This window comes from Gadus chalcogrammus, chromosome 22 (genome assembly GCF_026213295.1).
Source record: "Gadus chalcogrammus isolate NIFS_2021 chromosome 22, NIFS_Gcha_1.0, whole genome shotgun sequence".
NCBI lineage: Eukaryota > Metazoa > Chordata > Actinopteri > Gadiformes > Gadidae > Gadus > Gadus chalcogrammus.
Genome location: NC_079433.1, coordinates 11328945 through 11346315, shown reverse-complemented (window position 1 = coordinate 11346315; position 17371 = coordinate 11328945). Strand labels below are relative to the sequence as shown.

At 46.0% G+C, this 17371-nt stretch overlaps 1 protein-coding gene across 1 annotated transcript in view; it reads right to left on the bottom strand.

Moving 5' to 3' along the window:
• Window positions 1-8045, bottom strand: part of kiaa1522 (KIAA1522 ortholog) — a 37447-nt gene extending 29402 nt beyond the window's left edge. Inside the window, 2 exon segments of the mRNA XM_056583480.1 lie at window positions 6202-6608; window positions 7925-8045. Coding sequence (XP_056439455.1) covers window positions 6202-6442 — 241 coding nt within the window. The 5' untranslated portion in view covers window positions 6443-6608; window positions 7925-8045.
• Between the last annotated feature and the right edge of the window lie 9326 nt (window positions 8046-17371).

Below are 17371 nucleotides of genomic sequence, written 5' to 3'. Positions count from 1 at the left end.
TCATTAGGGGGAACGATTTGTATATCTCTGTGTATACACCCCCTCCGCTAGCCCTACAAACTGATATTTCCCAGCTGTCCACGTCCAAACATCAAACACACTACCATCCCACGTAACAGCCCTTTAACTTAAGACTGTAAACGACGACGCCCCTGGAAGTAGGAAAAAAAACACAACAGCCTGTTGATGACAAGGTTCAAGTACCCTGTTTGAATCGCAGCGAGCTAAGCCGTGTGTTTGTCTGTGTGTATGTGACCATGCCTGTGTCTCCCAGTGTGTGTGTGTGTGTGTGTGTGTCTGCGTACGTGCGTTTGTATATTTAGCAGCAGTGTGCATGACAGACCCCGTAATGTAACGTATGTAATATTGTATGTAATATTGTATGGTGTTGTGCAAGGCTTTATATATATACAGTGATATATTGGGGCTGGAAAGCCAGGATCAATAACATACAGTTTTATGTTTTGGTTGACTAAAAGATCGATGAACAGCAATGGAAAGTAATGAGAGTCTCCAAATCTCATAACTAACCCGAATATTAATATGTATTCTTATTCTCTGGGAAAAAAAAGGTAGATGCCTGGCAAAAAGTGTTATCTTGTTTAGTTTTGGAGTGTTCACGTGTAGTGTATACTAAAACAATTATTAATTAATAATTGTTAATTATACCAAGCTACAGCAAAGTTGTAGTTGGCACCAGCAAAAGCTACGTGAAACCTGCTCAAGCAACTTTAAACTGTGCTCCAAAGACCCTTGGCCATGCCAACTCCACTAGCTCCACAGCAGATCAAAAGCCTTCATAAGGTCTACATGAGACCTGGTAAGGGAACCCAGAAAAATGTACGGTGAACCCCCAAGCAGCGCCCCGACACTAGATTCATCCCAGGCTCCAACCCTGGTGCTGTGATGGACATGGAGCCATGCTATTACTGCATGATTTATGCTCCAAGCATCCCCCACCTCTGGCTGCACCAGCTGGGCCAGCCCTGGCTGAATCTCTGGTCCCCGGCTGTTGCACCACTAACGTAGCCCAGCCCGACCACACCTCCGTTACCCAGTCAACCGCCCAAGAACCCTCCACCCTCCACCATCCACCCTCCGCCAAAGGAGGACTTCATGGGCCCCGGGGAGCGCTCGGGGTCTGAGGCCGGAGCCAACAGTGCCAGTGGTGTCTGTCCCAGGGATTTCAGGGATGGTTGCCAGAAGCGTAGAGACTCACTTGAGCAACATGAGCTCAGATTAAATGATTGATTATCATTTTAGGATCTGAAAACAACACACGTTTTTATACATTGTATTAATACCAAAGAATGACTGCTCAATGATTATTTCAGAAGATCAGCTTGTAATTTCCCATGATTTACAAATCATTACCAGACATGGCTGCTGGGATAATAATGTCCGGTCGCCAATTTTGAGAAAGCGCACTTGGTTCAGCACCGTCATCCTCAACCTCCCCCTGCTAGGCAAAATAAGTAATTTCCGATGCAGATGGGGTCGTGAGCTGCTTGAGTGTAATGAATAGAGGTTATATTACACTGCGTATCCAGTTCCCATAATACATCCAACTGATTTGTTGAGACAGGCATAGATAGCTGTGCTGTCCTATTTCCTGTTAGTTGGAGTTCAACCAATAGGAGGAAACCAAATCCAGACTTCGTAGTTTTTGTCTATTTTTATGACATTTTTCATGTACCGATAATCCAGAGAATTTTAGGTCTTATATGTTTGTGTGTGTGTGTGTGTGTGTGTGTGTGTGTGTGTGTGTGTGTGTGTGTGTGTGTGTGTGTGTGTGTGTGTGTGTGTGTGTTTGTGTGCGTGCACTCCATTGTTTTGCACTGGACAGTCAACAGGGTTTATAGGATGGCGAGCGTAATATTACCGTAATAACCAAACTAGTAGGGGGTCACGACCTCCATCCCCCCATTATCCCACTGAGCCCATTCATCTCTGCAACCCAACCCCTCTGCACTCACCCCTTCGTCTTCCATGACATCACGCTCGCACCCCATTGTCACAAAGGCAGCCATCGGCGAGGAAATCGTCGCCCCGGCAACGGGTACCTCTCAAAGGCGGGTTGCCCGGGGAGACCTTCCCAACACAGTGCCTCCGTCGCGGCTCCACGTCCCCATAAACCACGGGCTGTAGCACCTCGATGCTATCCGCTTACCCCCCGGATGAGGTTACCTGGTTCCCCGGGGGAGCGTGCCATCGCCCCAGCGATGCCGCTGTGCGGCCGCATTAAACATTAACAGCCCTCCATCGCTGTTTCCACTGCCCACTGGGCCCCTGGGCCGCTGGTGGTTTGATGTGATGCACTCTGTGTGATTGTTTCGATGGCTGTTGTTGGGCGGAGACGCCCCAGCCCGGGGTGTCTAGTAGCGCGGTGTGTTAAACAGGAGGAAAGCGTTCCGATGGCAGGGATTTTCACAGCCCCTGGTGTCTGTACCGGGTCTGTAATCTGTGCGAGGCGTCAACCCCTCAGACAGCCTTGTGGTGTACAGTCGAGTGGCGTAGAGACGCATGCATGCACGCATGCATGCACGCACACACACATTTACGCACACAAGCCACATGCACGCACACATGCCACATGCACGCACACATGTAGGCAAAGAAAGAAAAGGCTGTTAGACTCAAACACAGAGTTTTACTTCATTGCCTCAGTACAGCACACACACACACACACACACACACACACACACACACACACACACACACACACACACACACACACACACACACACACACACACACACACACACACAAACACACACACACACACACACAATATCTCCACATGGAATCTAAGGGATTGTGTTAAAATTACCTCACTGATGAAACAGCCAGCAGCAAAAGATGGGCTGTTCAAAGCAGGTAGTTCAGGGGTCATTCTGGTGTGTTTGTGCGAGTGTGTGTGTCTGTGTGTGTGTGTGTGTGTGTGTGTGTGTGTGTGTGTGTGTGTGTGTGTGTGTGTGTGTGTGTGTGTGTGTGTGTGTGTGTGTGTGTGTGTGCGTATGTGTGTGCGTGTGTATCGGAGGGTATTTCTGTGTTTGTGTGTTAGCAGCACTTTACTTGGCTTATGGTGGCGCCGACCCACCGCCAGAACTCATTACATCAGCTTCATGCATGCTCGCACACAAACACACACACACACACACACACACACACACACACACACACACACACACACACACACACACACACACACACACACACACACACCAACCACACAAATATGCATGCACATAAGCACACACAAAACAGACACACACATGCATGAACACTATAGACGCCTCAAATCAATCTTATTCTCTTTAACGCCTTGTGGACAAACACATGGTGAAGAGAGAAGATCAAGATAAAGTGTACTGTGACAATGAATAGAAAATAAACAAGAGGGGTGAACTAGAACGAAAGTCGAGTCAGGAAACACACTGGAAGGAGTTAACCTTGAACATGTTACTGTATCTGTGTGTGTGTGTGTGTGTGTGTGTGTGTGTGTGTGTGTGTGTGTGTGTGTGTGTGTGTGTGTGTGTGTGTGTGTGTGTGTGTGTGTGTGTGTGTGTGTGTGTGTGTTTTTCGGGGGGGGGGGGGGTTCTCTAATTAAAGACAGCTTTAAGAAAGAGCTCCCTAAGAGTCATTCAACAGGATGAATGCGGCTTTGTGTTTCACGGAAAGCTTTGGTTTCTATCACATAACTCTATCCCCAATCATACCACATCCACACACACACACACACACACACACACACACACACACACAAACACACACATTCTTAGAGCTTGCACACTGCTCTCAGGAATCCAGTACATCAAACTATTTTTTCATTGCAGAGGAATCTGTGTAAAAGATGGCGGCGTCCTGGTGGGCCAAGCTCTGAATAAACTGCAGCAGGCAGAGCTTAGAGAGCGAAAGGAACGCCCGGACCCATGTAAGCCAACCACGACAATATTAATATTAGCATCCCATAATATCCATGGCTATTTGCTGCAGGCATGGGAATCATTCAATGTTAAGCTCATCTCATCTTCTTCCAGAAAGACACAAGAGAAAATAAATGCCAGAATAAAGGCTGAATCAGAGCAGTGTTTCATTTCATAAATCAGGCCACTATGAAAGACATTTCTAAATTCGTGAAAATGCCAGTTCATTGAATGACACATCAACTCCAGGTTTAGGTTATATTCACAGTCCAGAAGTTGGGCTTGTACAGGCTCTGAAATGAACTGCTATTCACTTTGATCCAACCTGTCCAGCCCTCTGGATAAAGGCAACGGTGTGAATTGTAATTACTCATGTTTGGACAAGTTAACAGTATATTATAATGAACAACACAGACAAGGATACTCTCATAAACAGCCATCACAAACCACCACCCCCACATCACCCTTCACGTGAGCCGTAGTGGCACAGGTTTTGTACCGTCCGGTATAAATAGCTAAAGGGAGAGTTAGATGCTGCTGTAGTGTTTGTGTGTGTGTGTGTGTGTGTGTGTGTGTGTGTGTGTGTGTGTGTGTGTGTGTGTGTGTGTGTGTGTGTGTGTGTGTGTGTGTGTGTGTGTGTGTGTGTGTGTGTGTGTGTGTGTGTGTGTGTATCACAGCTTCCTTTGTTACTTTTTCTCGTCTGGCTTGGTCGACACGAAGGCGCAAAGTCACCCAGCAGGTTTCCAGACTAATTACCACAATTGGAAAGGTAGAGAAGACGACGAACTGTCCCCTATCGGGTGGGAACATGCTCACGCACGCACTCTCTCTCTCCCCCCTCTCTCTCTCTCTCTCTCTCTCTCTCTCTCTCTCTCTCTCTCTCTCTTTCTCTCTCTCTGTCTCTCTCTCTTTCTTTCTCACTCTCTCTCTCTCTCTCGTTCTCTCATTCATTATCTATCTTCTGTTTTATTATCGACTCACAAAGCACAGAGGGAACAGAGAACAGGTAATGTTGGGTAATTGATGATGAATCCGTCTCACTGAAGAAACGACAGCTTTTGTCAGAATCAACGCTGGGGCAGCTGGGAGTCCCACCTTTCAGCTGGTATCCAAAAGGTCAAAGTTTGCCAGAGGTCACCTTATGTAACTTGTTAACACAAACGTGTTGCACGGCTGTAAGGATGACTTCACTGATTACAAAAACGTGAAATAAAAATGTTACTGTTTAAGAAAACTCTTGGGCTTGGTCTCCTCCTATACCTGTGTCTTACTAGAACTAGAACTGTACTAGTTAATCTATAGTGTGGCTGTCAAGGCCTGTTAACCACTATTCATGGTACTCAATAGACCTCCCAGAACCACATGGCCTTAACATGGATCTGTGGAAATCTTTTTTAGGAAGCCGAATGCAAAAAAAAAAAAAAAAAAAAAACGGCATGCCAGAAGTTGCATGGAAAAGGGCATGAGAAAGTGAACTGATGGTTTCTACAATTATTAATGTGGAACAATGTCACACACTCACAAACATACACACATCCAGCCCAACCCCCCCCCCCCCCCATACACACACACACAAACGCAAACATTAGCAGATAGAATGTACCAAGAAAACAATATTTAGGAGATGAAGAAAAAACGAAAATCTGGAATGTTGATAATCCCCAACAAGCAACTGTATCAAAAACAGAACAGGGGATTAGAGCCTTTTTGGTGTTTGTGTGTGTGTCTGTGTGCTTTGTGTCTGTGGCTTACTTTATCAAGATCTAAATGTGAGTCATACGGACACCCTGATAACAGAATCCTCATGGCTTTGAACCTATAAATCACCCTGTGAACTGTCCGTCTCTCTTATCCCTCCTCCAGAAGGTAGGGACAAAAAGACAAGCAGAGGAATGTAAACACGGCCCAGGTGACTGGTTAAGTCCACGTTAACCTTTTGACTCCTTTATACTCATGAAGAACAACAAGTACCTTCTCCCTTGACCACGATGACAGAGCGAGAGAGAAAGAGAATTACTCCCCTCCATGTCCTGACCAATTAATCCAATATAAAAGGGCTAATCTGAACCGAAGCTCATTACCTTCACACACAATGATGCCATGCATTGATCACATCATGGGCTTTGTTCCGTTCTCTCTGAATGACACTGGGGATTGCAGTCCTCCAGTCCGTGAGAGCTGACAGGACCGTCCAGACAGGGTGACAGAACCATCACCAGCAGTGGCCCTGACAAACAGACTCGAGGGGTGGGTGTGATGTGACCGCTCCACTCACCTTTGACCGGTGAGTGGTTCTGACCCTCCACCTTAGCGTCCGCAGTCGTCGCCGTCGTTCCCGCTCCATTCAACCCGTTGCCGTGGCCGGTCTTCTTCTTCCGGCTGCCCTTCAACCAGCAGAAGGCCTGGCCCAGGGAGCCGGCCTGCTTCCGCTGCCCACGGTGGGCCTTCGCCTCCCGGGCTAGAATCTCAGAGATGTCCTTGGGGACCAGCTCGCCCGTGGAGCTTCTTCGGGGCATCCTATACAGATGTGATGTATATATGTACAGGTCCTGGGATCCGATCCTTATGTGGATGATGAGGGACAGTCGTGAGGGGCTGGGGGGCGTTCTTGAACCCCGTGTCGCCACAGGGTCACAACCCCCTACTGTCCAAGTCCGTGCTCCTGGTAGGGCCGTCCAGCAGCTGGGACAGAGAAGAACATCCATAAGATCAGAGACACAGTGGCTAGTGGACATTACTGATGATAGAGTGAGAGGGGAAGTGTGAGATAGATGGAGAGGGCGATAGAGAGAAGGGAAGCAAACATATAGGAGTTATCTGGAACTCAAACACTACGAAAGTTCTACCAGGGAGGGGTTGAGGTACCCACACCAACTTTGTGATCCCTATTTTGAAGCAACTAGCCTACTCGTCGTTGAGTCATGAGCAATACAATGAGGGATGTTGTTTATAAAATGCGGCGTACACCATGGTTTTAAATTTGTGTGTCCGAGAGGCATAACCCTCTCTGTGGTGGAGGTGGCGTTGGTGTCACTTTGTTGTGAAAGGCACTTCAACGTCACGAAAAGAACAGGGATTGAGCTTGGTAGAATTTACAAAAACTTGGAGACACCATTTTTTTCTGAATGATGCTATTCATTTAGCAACAGTGACCAAATGACATGGATTACAATGTTGACAATCATAGAAGACATACTAAGATGTGTAAAACAGAACAAACCAGATTTTGGGTTCACTGGCACTTAAACACTCACTTGAGGGCAAGTGAGTGTGAAGCAGAGATAAATCGAAGAAAAGAGGCAAAGATTGAGGGAGAGATATACAGTGGAGCAATTAAAAGGAGACAAATTAGAATGGAGAGATTAATTAGCAAAGCCAGAATTTATTGAGGATTAGTATGAAAACAAAGATCAAAATCACCAAACTGTCCGGCAGTGCTGAGTCCGCCATGACATGCAGTGTATCAAAACCCACATTCCCACAAAGTCTTCCAAAAAGATTTAGCACTGAAGGACTGATCCTCCCTTTTCTTCTCATTGTGATATGTGTGTGTGTGCATGTGTGTGTGTGTGGGGTGTGTGCGTACGTGGTTGTGTGCAGAGTCCATACCCTGCAGAGAAAAGAGGAAAATCACTCACTGTGTGTGAACGTGCAAATAACTGTGTGCGCGTGTGTGTACATTACACATGGTTGACATAAGCAGAAACATGTGTGTGTGTCTGTGTGTGTACGAGTCTGGTTGGAAAGCTTGAGCACGAAAAAATGTGAATGAATCAAATATTTAAATACAGTAGAAGTTCAAATAATGGCAACATAATGGCAATAAAAAAATCATAACATGCGTTAGTATCCACATGTGGAGAACAGACATGAGGATGCTATCAACTTAGTTTAACAACGGACCGCTGCAAGTTAGGAGTTAAACACATACGCATCCACTCACTACCCAAAGTCCTCAAAGTCCTCTTATTATTATTAAGCGCTCTACAACAACTTACTCAAGAGTGTTTGCTTAGTCCTCTTCTGCGCTCTTCTCCCTTCTCTCCCAGTGTCTGAGCGCAGGCTGCTGTGAGCATGTCTGTATGTCTGTATGTCTGGGTGTGTGTGTGTGTGTGTCTGTGTCTGTGTGCGATCAGCGGTGTGAACGGGGCTCCATGCATCTGTGAACACTCAGTCCCTCCCTCTGTGGGCCAGCCAGCCTCTCCTCCCTTTCCCTCTCTCTGTCTCTCTCTCTCTCCTCTCCCACAGAGCTGACCCAGGAGTTAGTAAGCTAGCAAGCTAGCCTCGCTCATTGAAAAGCCCTGAGAACACCTGAGCGGTTGGCATTAGCCTACACAATCATTTATCAAACAGAAGCAAAGAACAACAAGCAAACATAACATAACAACCACAAAAAAACAAACCTTAGATAAGGTATATTATGAACAAAGTACACCTACTCTATCGGGTCTTTCTCTTTTGCCTTTGTTTTGTCTTTAGTCTTATCCTCCCTTTCGGGGATCAGGTGTGTGCGCCCCAGCCTCCCTGAGGAGGGCAACCCCAGGGTCTGGATACATCTCAGCAGCAGACCTGTAGCAAACACCGACCACGCCTCACGAACACAGTGTATACAGAGCCCGGCCCGCACCGAGCGATCAAACAAACAACAACCCCAAATGGTTTAGCGTGAAAGAGTGTATCGTCTGCATACAGAGCAAGTCTCTGAGGCGAGGACATGCAGACTTCTAATTCTGCAGAGCAAAGGAGTGGCCCCTGCAGCCGAGCGGTAACTTGACACCTGGTCCAACCTGACAGCACACGCACACACGCACACGCACGCACACACACACACACACACACACACACACACACACACACACACACACACACGCACATGTAAACACACACACTGAGATTCAGACAGGTAGGGCTGGTCACAAGAGGCCCCATAACCTGCAGGGCTTACCCAGCATTTCTCTGGGAGAGGAGGCCCTTTCCCCAGGACGCTGGAGCATTTTAGAAAATGGGCTGTTGTGTTTTACGTTCCACAATGGTGCTTCGCGTTTTACGAACAGGAGGAGCTCACATCATAGCCTGTGTGTGCGTGCATATGGGGTTTAATTGGAGAGTTTGGGTGTGATTATACGAATGTGTGTGTGTGTGTGTGTGTGTGGGTGTGTGGGTGTGTGCGCGCGAGTGTGTTGCTGTCTATCTTGGGACTGGCTCATCTGGTTTGGATATGGAAGTGGACTCTCAGGGGTTAGGGCTGGAGAGGAAAAAGGACGGGGGGAGAGGGAGGAGGTCGGGTGAGGAGTCAGACATCAGAGAGGGAGGGGTGGGGATCCTGGGGGAGAGGACTTGGGGCACACCTGCACATCCACAGCTCCTCAATACAATTCAAATCAGTTCTGGCTAGCAGGCAGTCCTGGTTTCCCATTTTAATTGGAAGAATCACTTTGCATATCACAGTTGTTTATTTTCGACAGGGTTGCCTTGGGCAGCATTGTTGGCAAGGCAACAACTTCAAGTCCTACCTGACTGAGGTAGAGGTTCCAACGTCCAACACACACTGGATGAAAAAACGCCACTGTACCATACACTTCTGTTAAAAAGGTTAGATAAACACCAGTATAGGTTAAGTATAGTAGCGGCTTCCAGTTTCAGAAAAGTGGAGTGGTCAGTGGTTGGCTGAAGAAATCTAGCTGGCTACCTGTCTTTTGGGATTATTTGAATAACTGTGTTTACGGTGCCAATGACCGACGCTTCCTCCTTTAATGGGAAACTCCAGGAGGCACACAGATAAACCTTAACTAGTCTACTTCCCCTTCAAAGTATGGGTTACTACAACAATAACAAATACTGCTACAGTACTGTAACAATGCATTCTACAAGAAATACGATAATGCAATATGTTGTGTATAATTGGGAACATTTGGATATTGCAGCTGCTGAACTACAGAGAACGTAATTTACTAGTGAAAAAATAATTAATAATAATAACATTACAAACATTACAAAACTGTAATACTAGGCACAAGACAAGGAATAACTTTCACAGAGATGTTTTCTTTGGTTACAGTTTAACGTTTTCTCAGGACTTTCCTCAGAACTGTATGACAGAGTTTGTTGGGTTATTGTGTATTCTTGAAAGAGTGAGTGTGTGTGTGTGCATGTGTGTGTCTGTGTTTGTGTGTGAGTGTTTGTTTGTGTGTGTGTGTGTGTGTGTGTGTGTGTGTGTGTGTGTGTGTGTGTGTGTGTGTGTGTGTGTGTGTGTGTGTGTGTGTGTGTGTGTGTGTGTGTGTGTGTGTGTGTGTGTGTGTGCACGTGTGCTAGTGTGTGCATCCAGGGAGAGGATGAAATGAGTCATAGTTTAGTTCTCTCAAGCCAAACAGATTGAAATGTTTTAGGGTTTCCATGACGATGGAGAACGGCCACCGTGAGGGAATGAGAAGGGAATGAGAGAGTCCGTCAGGGCAGTTTTGTGTGTGTATGTGTGTGTGTGTAGGAGTGGGTGCCTAAAGCCATGTTGTATGTGTATGTGTACGTGCCATAAATGGTACCAAACATTTTGAATACCAGAACACTGAGGTTTTTTTTGGTTCTTCGAACTCTCCCTCTTTCTATAATGAATCTCTAAAAATCTCAATTCATTACCCTTCCCATTGTTAACAAATCATCTATAATAAAATAACCTACACACACACACACACACACACACACACACACACACACACACACACACACACACACACACACACACACACACACACACACACACACACACACACACACATATATATACATATTACAAACGCATACTAGGCAAGCCTCTACCAGCAGTAACCGTAATGTGTATCCTTTGTTTAGGGGGCGATGGCATTGTAAACTCTGAAGGACACATGTGATTACTTCGTACCTGAACTGTAGTAACACAGGTGAGGGACGCCAAGCACTCACCTGACAGCCTCTCCTGGCATTCCATTCTAGTCTAGCCATTAGTCACCATGGATACCAGCAAAAGCTCCTGGAGTGAACCTCAGCAGGTGCGGGTCAGATATGTTGTAAAAATCAAGAATTGGAAATCGGATTGACTATTTCCCGATTCTAATGCCATCTCCCTGTCTATCACAAACAATCATAATTATGTTTTCGTCTTTCCGTAATGTTCATCGCTACGTCATCCTCCAGCATCTCTCCTGTTGTCCAGCCTGTTCGGAAACAAAACCAGGTCGGGGGCTCAGGCGGTGTTTTGACATCGCTACCAGCCAGCCGGCTCCTTCTGTACTTCACTAAGGTTGTAAAAACCTGTTCCAAATGGCACACACCTATTACAGCTGACGAGCTGTTGTAAGAGATGTTTTGGATGCGGGTGGGTGTTTGTGAGTGTGTTTGTGTGCCTGTGGTTTTCAAGTGTGTATTTATGATTGTGTGTCTCACATATGACTGAAAGGAATGAGGTAACGGCCAGGAAATCCAAACTGGCGGAGGGATAAGCCCCCCTGCTCCCGAACCAGCTTTATCACTCCCACTCTGCTTTTGTCCCCAGATGAACACATTCTTTCTGCACCAATGGCTGCCTCTCGCTCTCTCTGTCTCTCTGTCTCTCTCTGTCTCTCTCTAAAGAAATGTTCTCTTTTTTATTTCCATCTCCAAACATCTGAATCTATCAACTATTTGATTAAGTGAACACTCTTAAACATACATCTTCACATTAACTTTGCACTCTTGCTTCTTACTTCAATTTTCAGTGTTCATTTCTGTGTGTGTGTGTGTGTCTCTGTCTGTTAACAGACTGTGTGCAGAATAACCTCATGTGTACGTATTGTCTATTCTGTGCATGTATGACTCAAGTACTGCAACATGTTGTTTCGAGGATGTAGGGCATCAAAAGCAACTGAAAATATTTGTGCCCTTGCAATGTATTTTATAAATGCGGACACAAATAAAGACATTGAAATGTGTGTGTGTGTGTGTGTGTGTGTGTGTGTGTGTGTGTGTGTGTGTGTGTGTGTGTGTGTGTGTGTGTGTGTGTGTGTGTGTGTGTGTGTGTGTGTGTGTGTGTGTGTGTGTGTGTGTGTGTGTGTGTGTGTGTTCATATATTTGTCCAGTATGAAGCAGTTTACGAGAAAGTCTATAGGTCTAGAGGGCAAAGTTACATTCCATGATCCATTACATTCTGGCTATTAATAACTGCTCCCAACTCGTAGAGGAAGAGAGGGATGGAAAGAGAGAGAGGGATGGGGAGGGAGAGGAAGAGAGGGATGGAAAGAGAGAGAGGGATGGGGAGGGCGGGATAGGGAAGAGTGAGGGAGAGGAAGAGAGGGATGGAAAGAGAGAGAGGGATGGGGAGGGCGGGATAGGGAAGAGTGAGGGAGAGGAAGAGAGGGATGGAAAGAGAGAGAGGGATGGGGAGGGCGGGATAGGGAAGAGTGAGGGAGAGGAAGAGAGGGATGGAAAGAGAGAGAGGGATGGGGAGGGCAGGATAGGGAAGAGTGAGGGAGAGGAAGAGAGGGATGGAAAGAGTAGGGAGGCCCAGGAGAGGACAAATTAAAGAGGGACAGAATGTAAATAAAGGTGTAGATAAAGTAGTCAAGGGTTCAGCTGTTAAATCCATAGGCAGGAGAACACTGCCTCTGATGTCATCATCAACATGATGCAAAAGTGCGCAAATGTCCAAAATGCAAGGACAAATGGTGGTATCCCCCCCTTACATCACACCCCCATACATTGAGGGCTCCACATTGAACATCCCAAAGAGAAGCGGAAATTGAAACCCGGGAGAGTCCATTCGAGAAACGGAGAGGGGTGATGCTGGCCAGAGGGAGGACATGCTGCTGCAAACATACATGGACGTAAAAGCGTGCTTTTTAAGGGTGCCCTTAAGGTAGACTATGGCAAGTATAGGAGAAGTAAATGTCTCATTGATATGTGATCACTGAGGGAACAGCCGAGTCGTCTTTGAAATTATCCTGTGTATTTCGGCAAACCTTGTTGTTTAATTTAAACGGGACCGGTACGTCCTTCATTTCTATTTGCTGGGAATTTGGTTCACACAGATACATGGGATGCCCACATGCACTCACATTCACAGTATTGCACTGTGCATTCTTTTACTCTGCCTTTTAATTTAATTTACAGGAAACCTCCACCTGACCTTCCCTCTTGTCAGGCAGATAATACGTGCTTTCATAACCACAGCTCTTTGTCTACTTCAGTACAGTACTTTGGCAAGAAACCCTAGTGAGGTAAATGAAAAGTAAACATGGAATAAAGAAAGGATCTGTGTTTAGGGAAGGATTTTCATTGAGCTGATGCTATCTGGATATAGACCAAGATACGGGGAAAGGAGGATTTCCCCCTGGCTGTATAAATCCTGCTTGTGATAGGACAGCTGGATGACCTATACGACCTCCCTTCAACCAATCAGAGTACCATGTCGGGGCAAGTTAGGGATATTCCTGCTAATCATGCTACAGCAATTTTGTTGACCCTTGAAGTGAAGAATCGAACCAACTATAAAAAAACACAGGAGAAATAGACAGATAGACAGTAAGTGAGAAATTGATTGATTGAGCTAAAAAGAGAAGGAGAGAGCCAGAAGTCTGTTAAATATAATTTGAAATCATGTTGTGTGTGGCTCATGACCAGCTACAGTGCTCATTGTCCCCCTCAAAAACAACTACATCGAAGACTTCTGTGTATAAGGCTCTCGATCCAACCATTTTTCAACAAAAATACTTCTGAAGTTCTGGTGAAGCGAATCTGGTGAAGGACCATAAACCCAAGTGGACTGCACTCCATGACATTGTTGCATACACACACGCTCAACAACCTAGAACGTTCTCAAATTAAAACCCTTTTAGGAGGAAAGCAATAACAAAGATTCCACTAGTTTTCGAATCCTTGAAATTACTTGCAGAACTGTTGCACAATTGGATCTATAGAGGCTTTGTATGGGGTAGTGTGTTTCTATTATGTACTTCTGAAGGGGAACGGAGGGGGAGGGAGGCATTTAAGGCAAACCGTGAACCTATCACGATGGGGCTCAACTGCTTCTTTCCCAAAAAACATTTGTTATTCCTCTTTTGCAGGAACTTCTGGGTGGGTGTGGCTGCAGCTGGGTTTAGAACAGCACAAAAAACAGAACATTAGCTTTTTTCCAATGCAGCCCTCTTCTATGCTGAACCCCCCGCCAAGCGGCCCCTTCCCCTGCACCCCCTGTGTTTTGGTTCCCTCTGCCTTTTCGCCGCCTCAGTCCAATTAAAAAATAACTGTCGGCCTGTTTTTGGTGCTGCTGTGTTTCATTTGATAATGCCACGTTTACGTCACTGAAAACAAGAGGACAGATAACGGGAACGTTGTCACGTCAATGTTGTTAATAAAACGATGGGATAGGCCATTGGATGGAAAACATGTGACCAAGATAATATATTATGATGAACAGGGTACTTTGGTTTTGTTCCCAGAAAACGGCTGCGGCAGTTTTGAAAAGCTAATGGGATGTAAGAGGCAGGGTAAGAGAACATTATTTTGCTTGTGTTGGGACTAAACCATTTACCAACTCAGTGTTGTTAGAAAGTCAGTTCCTTAAAAGGATGGAATCAGGAATCCTCACATACACATACACACACCCAATGACTCACCGGACACTGTGTTTACCAATTGGGGATTCAGCTGCAGATTCCAAGCTCATCACTAGGGATCGATGTTGTAGCAGAGCATGAATAGGGATGTATAGTGAGGATAGGCCACAGGGATTGGCAGTCCTGTGACTTCTCAATTGTTTGGAAGTACTTGTTTAGTTCTCTCAAGGGAGACCAAGGAAGGAAGACCAAACGGGCAGCTACCAAATATACTCTCTCACAACTTTACTCACATGCTCCGGGTCACAGCTTCCAAAAGCACACATACGCATGTATGTACGCACGCACAACGCAGGTACGCAAGCACACACGCACACACACAGCAGTTCTACAGAACCATTTTAAAACACAAAAGCAGCTCCAATAGGAATCCTATTAAGTAATGACCTAAGATATCTAGCTCAACAGACCTGTTGAGCATGGGCCCAACAATGGGCCCAACGCTTTACATAGTTTCCCATAGAGCGGTATCGGTAATCATGTCAACTCTTCAGATTCTCATCTCCACCAGAATCCTAACACCGCACCACTCCTCCAACACCTGTGGGAGGCTCTCTGAGACCTCTCAATGGTAGCTCAGGAAAGCTTACATAGCAGGGAGGATCACCCAAACAATGTAGCACTATTTACAGTTAGGTCATCCCTATCCCTAAAGACACTTAAAAGCTCTTGTGTAACAAACATACAGTTGGTTGATGACAATAAAAGAAAGATTGAGTGTGTCAATGGCCGGAGAAAGGCACTCACTCTATGAAGCATAAACACACATCAGTGCCACCGCCATTAAAATGCACTTAAATCAGAGTGATTCGGCGATGTACCACTTACAACGTGACAGACATAAGACAACCGTGACTTACACAATACACATGCATGAAGGACATGGGCACATTGGTTTCGGAGTAGGCATAAGCGGTTCTACAGTCAACGAGACATACCGGCAGACAGGTGGTCAGGCTCTGAAACCAGATGTGGTTGCCTAGAGGTTAGGCCTGTGACCGGTGGGTCGCCACATCATCTGCTGGGAAAACGATGCTCAAGGAGCATGCTCACCTCACTTAATAACTACACTTAATATAACATGTAATACTGAACCTCCTACAAGTGCAGCTACACAGTCTAGTTGAACGTAATAGAGGAAAAACAATTATAAGTGTTGGTAGTGCATTGACATTTCTAAGGAACATAATTTTACTGGAGTTAGTTCCAAAGCGATAAATATTCGGCCCCATTGTAGAATATTCACTCTCTTCTCCTCTTCATGGGATATAAGCTGTATCTGAAATGTCACCAACCAAGAACAGGGAATCTTTCACTATGGATACTGGAGCACTACAAAACCTTGTGCGGGGGTGCTTGGGTCATGGCCAGGCCACCTCAAAGCATGGACGTCAACGTGGTGCTAAATCAGGAGACCCCTTGACTTGTGATTATTGCCTCCCTCATAAGGCTTGGCTCGGTCAGAAACGGACACACTGCAAGAGATAAGGATGGACTCCAATTAATAAATAATTCCCTCTGTCGCTGGACAAAGAGAATCCCTAAAATCCCTTTTGTGGTAACATCCAAATGACCGAATCAATGAGCTCACTTTTTTATAGAGGGTGTGAACTATAACACAAAGCATGGGCTATTACTAAGATTGGGTGAAGTTGGGTTTTATGTAGTGTAGGAGGAGCTGTGGTTGAACTTTGTAATTCCCCTTCTTCCCATCGCCGTCCCTCTACCTTTCTTCACAAATGTACGAGCACGCACAGCACACAATGTGGAGAGGCCAGGAGAGTGACACATAGAGAAAAGCGTTCACTGTGTATCTAATTGGCCACAGAGCAGCAGAAATAAAACAGCAAGGAAGAAAAGAGGTTCACAGACTCTTAAACTAAAATAGAGCCAGTCCTATTTTGAGATTCTGCATCAGTGCCATTCTGGAAGATGATATGTATTTCTACCGGTTTATGCATAATGACTAGTTTTGTCATCTGAATCACTGTTTGGACAGAGAAGCAGACAGAAAGTCTGGGCAAAGACTGGTGTGCACACTGATAGTCAACATTAGTTTGTTTCTACTCTCTGAGTCTGAGGGCCTTTACTAAGTCTGTGACGCCATCTAGTGGAAGCTGTTTATACAAGAAGGAGGTAGCCGGGATTCTGAATTGCTATGTTAACTTTTCAATTTCACTCACCATTTTCACCTGTTCTCCACAGTCTTATACTGCAAAGATGTCTTTGTTTTTCTCCATGAGCTATCCTTCCCTACCCACCCACCCACCCACCCCCACACACACACACGCACGCACGCACGCCCGGACGCACGCACGCACGCACGCACGCACGCACACACGCACACACACACACACACACACACACACACACACAGAGAAGTAGACCACATGTGATGTTATGTTGGGGTCAGAAGTCCAAGAGGAAAACCAATCCTCCAGTGTGGTGGCTTTATGATTCTATTTAAAGAGGGCTTGATAATGAGGAGACACGGGCACAATCCAACAGCCGTGTTCTGCCTCAACTTGAACAAACGAGACACGACAGCCCCTACAGGAGCCGTAAAGGCCACTTCAAATGAAGAATGATTGGTGGCATGTTTCCTTAAAGCCACCAAAATGTACCCATCTTGGCATTGGGAACAAGTGGCTATCGTCCTAATTCTCACGCATACGAGCGCTACACACAAAGGAAACATGGTTTATGAGGACCAAGGGCCAGGTGGCTTGGTGGTCCTCCAGGCCACTTGGTAGGCCCCCGTCCCCTGGGTATACAACACCAGGCAGGCTCCTCTTTCCTTCTGCTCCCAGTATTTATTAATAA